At 36.1% G+C, this 14,804-nt stretch overlaps 1 protein-coding gene and 1 non-coding gene across 3 annotated transcripts in view; both read left to right on the top strand.

Annotated features, from left to right (window-relative positions):
- The window catches only part of PRDM5 (PR/SET domain 5), a 185,540-nt gene that overhangs the window by 102,625 nt on the left and 68,111 nt on the right, over positions 1-14,804 (top strand). For both annotated transcript variants that reach the window (XM_043973326.1, XM_043973328.1), the window contains exons 10-11: positions 2,054-2,147; positions 8,875-9,035. In XM_043973326.1, coding sequence (XP_043829261.1) covers positions 2,054-2,147; positions 8,875-9,035 — 255 coding nt within the window. The remainder of the gene's footprint in view (positions 1-2,053; positions 2,148-8,874; positions 9,036-14,804) is intronic.
- Positions 11,345-11,467, top strand: LOC122733179. Its single transcript, XR_006353768.1, has one exon. It is a non-coding gene; the product is annotated as a U6atac minor spliceosomal RNA (small nuclear RNA).

Here is a 14,804-nt window from a genome sequence, read left to right on the forward strand (position 1 = left end):
GGTGCTTTATCCAACTGTGCCACCTAGCTGCCCCAGAATGGGTGATCTTTGCAAAGAAAGTACTCAATCACCTGGCCTTAGATTTATTACTTGATTTTGGAAATTTATTAGATTAGAAAGACTTTATGGGCAAAATACGAGTCAGTTCCTTTCATGTTACTTTAAAGACAGAGCTCTGTCCTTTTCCCACTTCGCTCATTGATGACCTATGAAGTCTCCACCTCAAAGGAATATCTCTTTCCTTGAGAATGACATTACAGAAAGGAAATAGCTTACCATATAAAGCTTGCAAAGGGCAAAAGAACCTAGAGAATACCATAAGAATCAATATTCACCAAAGCTCTTTTCTTAAACTATAGGTCAGACCATGCCACTCATTAAAATCTCATCATTCCTTATTGCTTCCATGATCAGATATAAATTTCTTGCTTTTATATTTAAAACCCATCACAATCTGGACCTTTCCTACTGCACTGTAGGGGCCAATGCTACTAATCTGCTTTCTATTCTTAAATGACACTCCTGCTCTTATGTCCGTGTCTTTGCCTTAAGAGAGCTCTTTTTCCAGGGGCAGCTGGGTGGTGCCATGGATAAAGCACTGGCCCTGGATTCAGGGGGACCTGAGTTCAAATGTGGCCTCAGACACTTAACACTTACTAGCTGTGTGAACCTGGGCAAGTCACTTAACCCTTATTGCCCTGAAAGAGAGAGAGAGAGAGAGAGAGAGAGAGAGAGCGCACTCTTTCCAGGCCCTCTCAGTTCTAATGTTACCTTGTATCTACCTTGTATAAGTATCATTTAAATGGATCCCATCACCCCCAGTAGAATGCAAGCTCTTTGAAGACAGTCACCATGTTTTTGCCTATGTATCCTTATCCCCTAACATAGAATCAATAATGAAAACTGCTTGATTGATTGATGAGCTCTAATTTATGAAACTGATTTTCTCTTTTGCCCTAAATGGCTTACTTAATTACTTCCTCTTACTTTTTAAACAGATACAAGATAATGTGAAAGTTATGTAGATAAAATCTTGATCTGCCTACTTTTCAAGATAAGATCATACCTTAAGTATACTAATAATGTTTAAAGTTTTTAATAATAAAGTGGATTTGCTTTCTAAACAACTACTTTTATTTTTGTATCACAAGTTTAGGGTGAAAATGATAACTTTTCACATTATACTGGAAAGAGCATCAAACTTGGAGTCAGGGTCCTTAGGTATGGATCCTGACTTTTCCATTTGACTTCCCCACAAATCACTTACCCTCTCTGGAATGTAGTTTTCTCTTCTTGAAAGTGAAGGTGTTGAACTGGATGACATCTGAGTTTCTTGCAGTTGTAGATATGAAAAACATTTTCAAAGTACTTTATTTTTTGGGTGGTGGGTGGGTGAGAAATTTTGGTTAGGAGTTTAGGAAGTAGATAGAATCTACTGTGATTATGAACAGTGTTGTAGAAGGTGGCATGTTTGGGATGGATGCTAGGGCTTTTTCATGGATCTATTTAATGTATTCTCTTTCAACATGTTGATATGTGAGTAAACAAATGAGCAGATTTTAAACTTTAAAAAAAGGTTTTTGATACACATAAAGGAATAAATAAGTGCAAAATATATGCAATGTATCTACAAGTTGATGACTAGAGAGGAGTGAAGTAACAATGGGAAGGGAGGGGAAGGAAGATAGCAGACATGGTCTTATATAGAAGAAGGAACTCCAATTGAACCTTGAAGGCAGTTTGGGATGCCAAGAAATAGAGGTGAGCAGGGAGTGCCTTCCAATCATGGGGGAATAGCTTACTCCAAAGGCTGAAGGTTGGTATATGACATGTTTATAACAGCTTTTCTGATAAGGTTTGTGTGACTCCCTTACCAGAAGGACTGGCAAACACCTTGTATATAGGGAACAACCAGCCATTATGACTACAGACTATGACTTTATACCATTCCCTTCCTTCCATTCTTCCACCACAAAAACCAAGCAGCTTCCATTTCTGAAATGACTAATTGATGTTCCTGGTCCTTCCTCCTGACACACTCTTTCATCTGCAGACCCACTCTGAGGAGAGGCCCTTCCAGTGTGAGGAATGCAAAGCTTTGTTCCGGACCCCCTTCTCTTTGCAGAGACACCTGCTAATACATAACAGTAAGTGCCAATTCAGGCAGTTGATTAGAGGGCAAAAGGGCAAATAAAGGGTTGCCAGGCTCTATGAGTGCATGCTGACTTGTGACAGGAAAGGCCTCATGAAAACCCTACTATGCAGAGGAATGGTTGACTGGGTCAAATTCAGTGAAGGTTCTACTTTCATAAAAGAAGGAATGTTGAATATGAAGTTTGAGACTTCCACTCAAATCCTGGCTTTATTTTCATATCCACATGACCTTGGCCTCATCTTCCTCCTTTGTACAATGAGATGGTTAGAGTGCATAGTCGATAAAGTAATCTGTGCTCATAAACTTCTAAAAAATGTAGATTTATGGTCAAATTTGAAATCTTTTTTTTCTAACTTTGAATTCCCAAAACAACTTGGTTTGTTTCCAAGTTTTATTCCAAAGTCCCTTTCCAATTTTCCACTAGAATGGGTTCTTTGGTTTAAGGAGTGTTCTTAGAATTCACTAAAATGGATCACAAACATAGTTATTTCCAAAGACAGGAAAAACTGAAAGGAAAAGTCCTAATGATAGAAAATATTTGTGGTGTTATGTACCTTAGATAGCCTGTGTACCCCATACTTTTACCTGAGATGAAACAAATGCCCAGGTGAATTGCGGATGAGCTTCACATCATGAGTTGATGGATGACAGAACTGAGCTGAGAGCCTAAGTCTCCTGCCTCCCACACCTGTCCTTCCACTAGACTGCAGTCATTCATGTTCCTATTTTAAAGGGACATGGATTCAATCCTCACAAAAAACACTGCATCAACCCTAAAGTCTTAGAAGCATGGAATCTAGAATTTAGAATTTAGTCTTAGAAGCAAGGAATTTAGAAAAATCAAAGGCAACTGGTTTCTGGCCATTGCCTGAAAACTTCCAGTAATAAAAAGCTCACTATCTCTCATAAATCACTATTCTTTTTTGAATGACTCTAACTGGGAGCAAGTATTCCCTGAAATTGAACAGTACTCTCTGTCTCTGACTCTTCTTCTCATTATTCTACCCTTTGAGGACAAGTATTATAATTCTACCTCTCCTACATGACAAACCCTCAAAGACAGTTCATTCTTTTCCTCTCCAGGCCAGATGTTGTCAATTTCTTCAACTGATCTTTATATAGCAAATCCTCTCACCATACATGCTTTCTTCCTGGGAGTATTTCTGTCTTTCAGTGTCCTTCCTAAACCATACTATCCAGACCTCACGATGCCAGGTGTGAGCAGAGTAGAATACATCATTTGGTGATCATTTCTTTCATTCAAAATATTACACTTTTATTAATGTAACCTAAGGTCACATTTTTGTTGTTGTTATTTGTCATGTTTCATTTTAAGAATTAGTGTCTGTTCACGTCTTTTACTTGTGCAATTCATTGTTTAAATCTATGTATAAGACTTTATATTGTTCCTTGTTAAAGTTCATCTTCTTATATTTGTCTCTTCTAGTCTTTGATATTCATTTCAGATACAAAAGCCTAGAGCCTTCTATAGAGACTCCAATACCCCAGTTTGGATGCTAGTGCCTTCTTTAGTCAAGACACCCCCTCCTACAGCCTGAAATATTTAAGTCTCTTTTCAGGAGTTAAAGTCCTTCCAAAGTGAGAGAGCAATTGAATATTTGCTCAATGGAAAAAGTGGGATTCCATAAAAATCTATTGGAGAACTGTTCCAACAAACTTAAACTCAGGGATTTCTTTTGATTTTTTTTCCTCTTTTTTACAAGGTTTTACACTAGCAACAATTTTTTAGGACACCATTTTTGTAAGGTTTAGGCTTTGGGGAAAATGATGATATTATATTTTGTACAAGTGGCCTTTGCTTCTGAGAGATCAGAATGTGCTATGATAGAAGAAAATAAAATCTAAGCTCTTCTTAACTCCATCTATCCTTGGTAAAATCATGGTTTGGATGCTTGTGTATTTTCTTTCTTTTATCTTGACATGTTACATATCACATGAAGTTAATTGTTTATTTCTAGACTCATTCACATCTTATTCTAGAGAAGGTACAAATCTTGAAAGGAGTTTTTTTTCAAGGACAAAAAGACTCATGGATTTGGAGAATATGTTTAAAAATGAATCTTTAAGAAGTTTTTTATATATGAATATTAAAGTTTAATAAAAAGAATCAGGTTGTTTTGACTTCTATAAATGCTGCATAATGATGATAATTATGGTAATCAATTATGCTAGGCTTCTTTCCATTGAGAAAAGGGTGTTGTATCTCTTAGATGCTTTTGATGCATCATTCAATTGACTCCCAATCATCCATAAAAAAGTGAGATTGCTTTCACCTTACTTCAGTAGCATGTTATTTTTTAAAACAAACTTTAGCAGGATTAATTTTTCTTAAAATAGGGATTTAAAAAAATAACTTCCATTGACAACAGAAGAATTCATGTAGCTAAATATTGGCCTGACATTATATAAGATTTTTACTTGTACAATGTACCTTGATTTCTCATAGAAACAGTGACTAATTAATGGGAAGAATCTAATACTTTCATTTCTATTTATTACCTTTCAGAGAAACAGAGTAGTATAAGATTAAAGGTGACAAGAATAATTAGATGCTCACGTCTACATTTGTAACTATATAAATATAAGTGATATGATTTGAATGAAATTATATGTATTAAAAGAATATTAATAAAATCTTTTAAAAATTGCTTTCCAGATGTTTAGCTAGTTTAAAAATTATTTATTTGTCTTTATGAACCTTCACTTAAAATAACTAAAGGAAAATGTAATAGACACTGTTGTATAGTATATAGTGGACCCACCATAGAGTCAATTACCTCCCTGACATGTATTTGATGCATAACTGAAAGCAAGTCATTAAAGGTCTCTGTGACCAAGGATGAGTTATTAAATATCTCAGTGCCCCAGGAAAAGCTCTAAAATTAAATGTTACTGATAAGTTTCCAAACTGTACCGGAGAAGGGATTTTCTGTACTAGGAATTCCCTATACTGATGAAACTGTAGGTATGTCATTCCCTTCCAAAGTAGTTATCAGGTAAGATTATTATTAATATTAATAAAAATAATAAAATAGGGGGCAGCTAGATGGCGCAGTGGATAAAGCACTGGCCCTGGATTCAGGAGTACCTGAGTTCAAATCTGGCCTCAGACACTTAACACTTACTAGCTGTGTGACTCTGGGCAAGTCACTTAACCCCAATTGCCTCACCAAAAAACAAAACAAAACAAACAAATAAATAAATAAATAAATAGATCATAGAAAAATAGAAACTTAAGTGACCTCATATCTTATTTTAATTCATTAAGAAAATCAATAAAAATAGAAAACAAGGAGCATTTCTAGCTGTAGTATAGGGAGAATCATTTATCAGAATGGTTTCTGATTATCACAATTTTTATTTACTTCCAATCAGAAGACAAATAGATAACAATTTTCTTCATTAAGAAAGAGAGAAAGTTATAGGATCTAAGAGTTAGATAGATCCTTTGGGGCATCTACTTTAACCTCTACCTGAGGGAATACCCCATCTACAATTTCCATTCTTCACTTGAACCCCCCCGCCCTCCCTAGCTCCCAGTCACCATGCTGCACTCAGTAAGAGCAAGTTGGTATATCCTGAGTCAGCCCATTCTCCTTTGGACTACTCTAATATGGGGGGTTGGGGGGGGAGGGGCAGGCAGGAGAATGATGTAGATATTTTTCTTTTCTACTTCTTGTTCTTGGTGCTGCACTCTGCAGATCAAACCCAATACTCTTCCTACATGAGAGCCCTCCAGCTGGGCAATTAGAGGCAGTTAACATCATCCCTCCTTTAAAACTTTTCTTCTTCAACCTAATCCCCACTTGGTTCAGTTGATCCTTTTGCAAGGCTGTCCTGAGACACTTTCCTGATATTTTCCAGCTGATTAATGTAGTGCCTAGACCTTTACATAATGCCCCATGTGTGGAGCATTTATATTATCATGTTGCTAGTCCTGGATGCAATTTTTATGCAACCTAAGATTTTATTGGCTTTTTGATTGCCAATTATAATGCCATAGATCTAGAGCTGGAAGGGACCTCAGAGGACATTTAATCTAAGCCACTATTTCTACAGATTAGGAAAGTAAATGGATGGTCAAAGATCACACAGGTGGTGAGTTTCAGAGTTGGGATTTGAACTCAGGTCCTATGTCACTTTCAGCTGTATCATACTGCTTCCAATTCATATTGAATTTACTGTCATTCCCATGTATTTTCCCAATGAATTGTGTTCCAACCAAATGCCTTCATTTCATTCTTTTTCAATTAATTGTCTGAAACTCAGGATAGTCCACATTTATCCCCATTATATTTCATCATCATACTAGAAACTTTCTAAGTTTCTTGAGATCTTTTTGAATCCCAAATCTGTCTACCAAGTTAATATGCATTAGGTTTATTTCAAATGATTTTAAAGATGGAGTTGACATGTGGACTATGAAGATAGATAGAATGATACAGAAAACAAACTTTTCCAGAATTCTCCTTTTCTTAATAGCTAAGGATGCCAAATATTTCACTCAGACTTACAAATTCAATAGAGGTTTCTTAAATGATACTTGTTGTAGAAGCACTCTATATGAAGAATTAGGGAATAAGCCTGAATAAAAAGGGCTCCTTGCCCTCAAGGACCAAGGGCTACTCTCATAGCCTAAACATTGTGCGTTCATTCCAGGTTTACTATATTCTATATCTCAGTTCTTTTCTATCAATATGCCTCAGAATTGGCTCACATTCTTGGTTCACCATTCTTGCTGATATTACCTCTGTCTTTCTAAACCAGAGTTACTTTGGCACTTAAATGGACTTATCAATGAGAGAATATAAGACTTTCCCTTCATCTGCTCACTGAAAACAGCATACAACACATCCCATATGTTTTTTAGGGTTTTTCTATGAATTACTATGGGTAGCTAGGACTAGTGCATAGAGTGCTGAACCAGGAGTCAGGAAGAAACTTACTACCTTTGTGACTCTGAGCAAGCCATAGTCTCATGGTGTAAGACTGTGAATACAGAAAGCAAAAGCTTAATTTTCATGAGTTCAAATCTGGCTTCAGATTCTTACTAACTGTGTGACCCTGGGCAAGTCATTTAGCCCTGTTTGCCTTAGTTCCTCATATGTAAAATGAGCTGAAGAAGGAAAAATGGCAAACAAAAAAACCTCCAGTATCTTTACCAAGAAAACCCCGAATAAAATCATGAAGTTAGACCTGACTGAAATGATTGAACAACAACAACCAAGTGCCATTTGAAAACATGGTGGAAGGATAATTTTAATAGAAAATAAAAAAGGAAAACTAAGTCTTACAGTAGCCTTATCCTCTTCCTATTTAAAAATATACCAAAAACTAGGTCATATTTTTTAAGTGTTCTTTTATCTGGTCTCATAGCAAATGATCCCCACTACAGTAACCACACAGTACACAGCATGCATACACACACACACACACACACACACACACACACACACACACATGAAGTAAAAAAAAAAGAGAAGGAATCTTCCTTTAAAATATTTGAAGTGCTCTTTATAGTCATGTGCTTTAATTTTGATACAGACAAAAATCAGCTGCCAGATAACTTATTAACTTTATAATATAACATTTACATTCAAATCAGTTATTCAATAACAGAGTAACTTAAGGGGTTATTTAATCTCTGTGGTAGGGGCAGCTAGGTGGAGCAGTGGATAGAGCACCAGCCCTGGAGTCAGGAGGACCTGAGTTCAAATCTGGCGTCAGACACTTAACACTCACTAGCTGTGTGACCCTGGGCAAGTCACTTAACCCCAATTGCTTCACCAAAAAAAAAAAATCTCCGTGGTAGTTGGAGAGGGGAAGAAAGTGACTGTCATCAGCTTTCCTTACAGTATACTTCTAGTCCTACTTCCATTCATATCTCTTGTCCTGCTCCCTAGTTATCAAAAAGGAAAAGGTACAAATTATTAAGATATTCACATCTTATTTAAAAAAAACTCACTAGTATGGGGAAAAGACAGTTTATTAAAAATGCTTATTAGTCGTGGGAAAAGGTGTGCCTTATAAAGACCCTCAGAGAAGTTTGAATAATACAGACTTTATTTTTTTTTATTTCCATAGAAAACTCATAATAAGCTCAAAACCAGTACTGACTATGGTTTTGACATTTGACAGTCATTGGACTGATTTGGATTCCCTAGTATGACTCAGAGAATTCATGATTGAGTGACAGCTATGCCACAGTTAGAAAAAGTTCATCACAATCATAGATTATAGCTTAGCTTATGAACTGGAACAGAATCATTTTATTTGTGGAATTTGGGTCCTTTGAAAATCATGAAAAAATTGAAGTAATCTAGAAAGGAACAATTGAAATCAAAGTGTCTTTTTCCATTTCCCACTATAACTATGGGGTACTATTGACCTTTATCTGTAGCTCTTCTGTGAAGATCAGATTTTTATCTTTGACCATTTGAAGCTGTCTTAGACAAAGAGAAACAAGTTCACTGGGAACATAAGGGGCCCTTTCCCACTCAGGCTGGACCCGAGGAAACAGAAAGGCCTGAAGGGATGTTCAAGTTTAGGGATTAGCCAGGAGAAATGTGTTTCTTTGATGGTGAAGTGGTATCTCCATCTAGTCTCATGTGAGTGGGGGAAGGGCAGGCCTTAGTTGACAGGTGGAAAGGGCCCCAGCCTTGCTTGGTCTCTTCACATTTGACTTTTTTGTTTCCAAGGTGAACGAACCTTCAAGTGTGATCAGTGTGATGCTACCTTTAAAAGGAAAGATACCTTAAATGTTCATATCCAGGTGGTCCATGATGGACACAAAAAATACAAATGTGATCTGTGTGACAAGGCGTTTGTAACACCTTCTGTGCTTAAAAGTCACAAAAAAGTAAGTACAAGTCCACCCCAAGTTTGAATTCCTTTGCATTTCCTTTCCCTCCTTACTTGAACCTTTAAAAAGATTCCCAGTTTGTCTTGCAAGGCTTAAGCGTGAGACTCTCCATTCACTGTCCTAGATGACATTCACAGATTTATTCTTTTATTAGAGTGGATTTAGGTGCAGTGGATAGAATGCTGAATCAAGACTCGGGAAGATCTGATTTCAAATTGTATGACGCTGGGAAAGTCACTTCACCTCTGCTTCTGTTTCCTCATTTGTAAAATGGGGCTAATAGTTGTATCCACCTCTCAGGGTTGTTGTAAAAATTAAATGAGATAATCATTGTAAAGCATTTCAAAAACCTTACGGTGTTATATAAATGTTAGCTATTATGACCCAGGGTACCTGAACAGTGATAGATGCAGAATATGTCTAAAGAAATATTTCTGGAATGGAAATTGATTAATTGGGGTATACTGTCCAGTGAATTTTTCAGCTACCTTGTACAACGAAATGTTGATTTTGTTCCATTGTTTGTCAAATTGTCTAATCCAAATGGACATGTGTGAAGTTACTGATACTATTGTGCATATTTGGGGATATATTTGTTCTTTTATATCATTATTAATAACAATAGCATGTACAGGGGTTCCAAGTGTCACAGTGCAGTTTTTTGTTTTTCTTTTTCTTTTGGTGAGGCAATTGGAGTTAAGTGACTTGCTCACGGTCACACAGCTAGTAATTGTCAAATGTCCAAGCCCAGATTTGAACTCAGGTTCTCCTGACTCCAGGGCTGGTGCTCTATCCACTGTACCACCTAGCTGCCCCTCTCAGTACACTTTTAAACTATTAAAGCTTATACTGCTTTTAGGTTTTACAAAGTTCTTTGAAATGAAAATGTATTAAATATTATTAAGAATTTTATTAAGTAATTGTGATCCTCACAATAATCCTATGAGGTAGGTACTATGACCTCCATTTTATAGATAAGGAAACTGAGGTAGAAAGATGTTCAGTGCCCTACTCAGTATCAAACAACTACAGTTATTCCTTCCACATCAAGACTTCCTCCTTACAGTTTCAATATATCATGGGTCAGCATAAGAAATTTAATGGGAAATTTAATGGAAGCGGCAGATGACACGCAAAGGTCAGCAGACAACAGAGAAAAAATTTAGAAACTCAGAAGTGCATAAAATATGTGTAGCATTGTATGATATCAGCACATTTTACTATGTTTACTATAATGATTCACACTTCTTTGGTTCGAAGGGAGGATCAAAATATTTTACGTGGATTTTTGAGATGGTTAGGGAGGGGCAGCTAGGTGGCACAGTGGGTAAAGCACTGGCCCTGAATTCAGAAGGACCTGAGTTCAAATCCGGCCTCAGACACTTGACACTTACCTAGCTGTGTGACCCTGGGCAAGTCACTTAACCCTCATTGCCCTACAAAAAAAAAGAGAGATCTTTAGGGTGCTGTGCCCCTAACCCCATGATGAGGAAGGGATAATTGTAGTAAGTTTCTGAGGCAGGATTCAAATTCCAGGATTAGAATAGGATTGCTGACTCTAAGACAAGCATTCCCTGTATTATAATCACCTAATGTCCCCAAAGATCCAAAGCAGTAAATATATAAGTATTATTTACAGAGGGAAAACACTTACTTATTCTGAAATTTTAAATATATATGTGTATATATATATATATAATTTAAACATTTTAGCAAAATAATTTATTTTGATGTATATTTTAACTACAAATATGTTGAATATTTAAAGTTAAATACATTATTTGAGCTAGGTTTATTGTGTAATTCAAAATATTAAGTGATGCAAATTAATTAGTTTTCATTTTCCTCTTTTTTTGTGTGTGTGTGGGGGAATAAGGCATGGAGTTCACACTTGTGGGTCTATTTGTATAGGGAACTTCTGGTATGTCAACTATATCCTGGAATGTAGACTGTCACCTTCTTTATAACTTATTAAGTATTAGTGAGATTCCTGGGCTCACTGAGCATTAAATGAATTAGGGTTAGTCAATAAATGTCAGTCAGACTGGTCACTATGGCTACTTAGTTATGCCATGATGCCTCATTATTAATGAAATTCTTTTAAAATGAGATTATTTCTCAATTTAAAATGAAATGTTCATAGGAAGATGGACCTAAATCTGAAAGGGGCCTTAGCATCTAATCTGGCCCTTTCATTTTCCAGATCAGGAAACCATGGTCCCAAAATTGAAATGATTTCCATAGGGTCACATAGGTAATAAGCAACATAAACAGGATTTGGATTCAGGTTTCTTGAGACTGGTTTCATGTTGTATGAAAAGAGAAAAGGTTAGTACTCCCCTTGATAAGGATGGAAGAGGTCTAAGTGGCCTTTACAACACATATACAGTTAAGTCATTGCCACCTACTCTGTGGCATCTAACTAAAATGAGACTGGTTAACCTTGCTTTAAAAGAAAGAGATATGGGGACAGCTAGTTGGCCCAGTGGATAGAGCACCAGCCCTGGACTCAGGAGGACCTGAGTTCAAATACAGCCTCAGAAACTTGACACTTAGTAGCTGTGTGACCTTGGGAAAGTCACTTAATCCCAATTGCCTCACTTAAAAAGAAAGAAAGGAGGAAAGAAAGAAAGGGATGCAGTTTCCAAGAAAGAAACAAAAAATTCTCATTGTGGAAGTTGCTTCTAGATTGTGCCTTTAGTGACCTTTGATTCCATAGTAGCAAACAGTGATGGAGGGTCTGCTAAGGCTGAGGCTTCCTCCTAGGCATCAGAAATAAGAAGAGGCACAATCCACATCACCCCTGAAATCAGCCTCTTCACCCCGGGTCATTGCTTTTTCTCCAAAAATTCAGCAGGAAATATATTTCTGAATTTTCCTTTGGAACTTTTTCTGATGAGTATTATGGTTGGATGGACAATGGAGACCCATTGCATATTTAAGTTGTCTCCGGTAGTGAAGGATTCACCTCATTGGAAAAGTTGGCAAGAAATCATGAGCTCAAGAAAATGCGTTGCCTATTTGGAATTACTTTCTAAAGTTTTCTAAAAAGGTTACAGAAACCATTCAGAAAATCTCATTGTCTCAAATAACACAGTTAGACATTCTTCATTCATACAGAGTTTTAATACATATGCAATGGAGATTAGATAGGAACTTTGTAAACTGAAATAATTTTAGCCAATAATATTTAAAATCCATACATGTACATATCATATGTACATATATATAATGTAGTTTTAAAACATTGGTTAAAATCACCTTAGTTTATATATGTATATAGTTACATAGTTATAGTTATATATAGTTATAGAATTATATGTGTATATATATAATTTACATATATGTAATATGAATTTAAAATATTTTTGGTTAAAATTATCTTAGTTTAAAAAGGTTACACATGCATACACATATATACGTTTTCTGATATCTTCTAGGAAATAGAAATAGCAGTATTGGTTAAATTGATGAAGTGGTCATATGTTTATAATCATTGTCTTTTTAAAAAAAAACTCAGCTTCAATGTGGGTCTTTAGATTGCAGAATGAACGAACTGGACAATGTGAAGTGTGTGGGGACCCCTTCAGGCAGGAATTTCTAGAAATCTATATAATATAGAACTGAGTTTTAATCCAACAAATGTATGACTCCTTGTGAGCACTCTATGACATAAATGTGCAAGCAATGCAACAACTGAATTATTTCTTCTCTGGTAAAGTATTACACATAACAATTATTCAATGCCATTGAGCAGAGGGCATGAGTGCTTTCTGAGTGCTATTATTTATATTGCATTTGTATACATGTATCCCCGTTCTCATGAAAATCTAGAAAACCCCTTGCCTGCCAATTCCACTATCAATTACAGAATTCACTACTATTATACTGTTGAGAAAATATACCTTTCAAATTTAGTTTCTTTATTTTTAATTTTCTAAACTCTAGTGATTCATATAGTTAACATTGTCTTCTGTGGTATCAAAATACTTCTTTATATTCTTTATTTTATATCTCCATGAAATTGTGATTTTATTTGTAAAGAAGGTCATGAAGTGAGGAAACATTGTTCCCTTTCCAATGAAATATCTTTTTTTATGAACACAAATAACTACGGTTGATGCCATGGTTTCAGTTTCTCTTATTCTAGGGTTTTCATGAACTAAATTGAACTGATCTTTCTGTTTAAGGCTGTATTTATTCATGGTCTTCACACTACATTTGTATTATCTCTCTCTGGATTATAAAGTTATTAATTCATCTTAGCTTAATTTCCCTTGAATGTGCTTGAAACGAGAGCAGTAGTGTGGTAGAGGAGTTTGTTATGGTTAATTTTTCCTTCTTGAAGATGACCTTGACATTGAGGAGGTGATGTCATAACTTGATAAGCTCTGCTTTAAGACTTGTCCCTGATTCATATTGGCCATACATGGCTTTCACAGCCCCACAAAAGTTGAAGTGACCACAGTCCCTTAACCTCTGTTCTCCCAGGCAGCTTAGTGGAGGTAACTGTCACATTAGGATTTCCCAACACTAATGAAATTACAGGACTTGACATGCCCTAGAAAAACAATATAACAAAAGACTTTTAATAGGGCCTTAGGAGCCTAGACCAAGAACTTGAAGGAATGCCAGAGGCCATCTAGTCCAATCATATCACTTTACAGATGAGGAAACTGAGGCCCATGGAAAAGAAGGGACATGTAGGATCATAGACCTAGAGCTGGAAGGGACCCCAGAGTCTAGTCCCATCACCTCATTTTACAAATGAGGAAACAGAGATTCAGAAGACTTGCTCAGGGTCGCAAGGCTGGTAAGAGTACAAGGCAGCATTTGAACCAAGTTCTATCTAGCTCCAAGTCAAACATTCCATCCACTCTGCCATGATGTCTTCTAATGACTTTCTTTCCAGCCACACTATGGCTCTTGGAAGTAAGGCTTCTTACTGAGAAATAGAGAATGTGTAACACATTCACCTTAAAGTTTTGGGACTTAGTAGAAAAGTGTACAATGACACCATATCCAGAACCAAATGGATCTTTGGAAATCCTGAAGCCTAAGAGACTTCAATGTATCAATGATCAGAGAGGCTTTTATCCTCGTTTTCTAGATTTCAAACTACTTAAAGTCCTTTACCTAAGCACCTGATAAATTGCATAAAGTGATTGCTTTGCCTTTGCTTCCCACAAGATGGATGTCACTTTCATCTACATTTCCCTTTACCTTGAAGGGAGGGGGGATTTGAGAGAGTATAAGAAGTTGTCTTTTTTGTGGGGAATGTCATGGGAAAAGCTGAATGTGGTTCTACAGATCCTCAGATCTTGAACTTTTTGGTCTCAGGACCCCTTTACACTTTTAAAAATCATGAGAACCCCAAAGAGTTTATATCAATGTGGGTTATATTGTTCACTATTTGCTGTATTATACATCGAAACTGGTCATTTGAAAAATGTCAATTCGTTTAAAACAACAATAATAAGCCCATTACATGTTAACATAAATAACTTAAAAAACACTTTTCCAAAAGAAAACAAACCCAAACATGAGAAGAGTAGCACTACTTTATATGTTTTTTTGCAATTTGCTTTAATGTCTGGCTTCATAGAAGAAAGCTAGATTCTCAAATGAACTTCTATATTCAATTTGTTGTGATTTCCTTTTGGTTGAAGTACATGAAGAAAATCTGGTCTTCCACAAATTGGTAGTTGCTAAAGGGGGAAGTATTTTAATACAAAAATAATGTCTTAGTATTGTTATGAAAATAGT

Source organism: Dromiciops gliroides, chromosome 6, assembly GCF_019393635.1.
Source record: "Dromiciops gliroides isolate mDroGli1 chromosome 6, mDroGli1.pri, whole genome shotgun sequence".
NCBI classification, from domain to species: domain Eukaryota; kingdom Metazoa; phylum Chordata; class Mammalia; order Microbiotheria; family Microbiotheriidae; genus Dromiciops; species Dromiciops gliroides.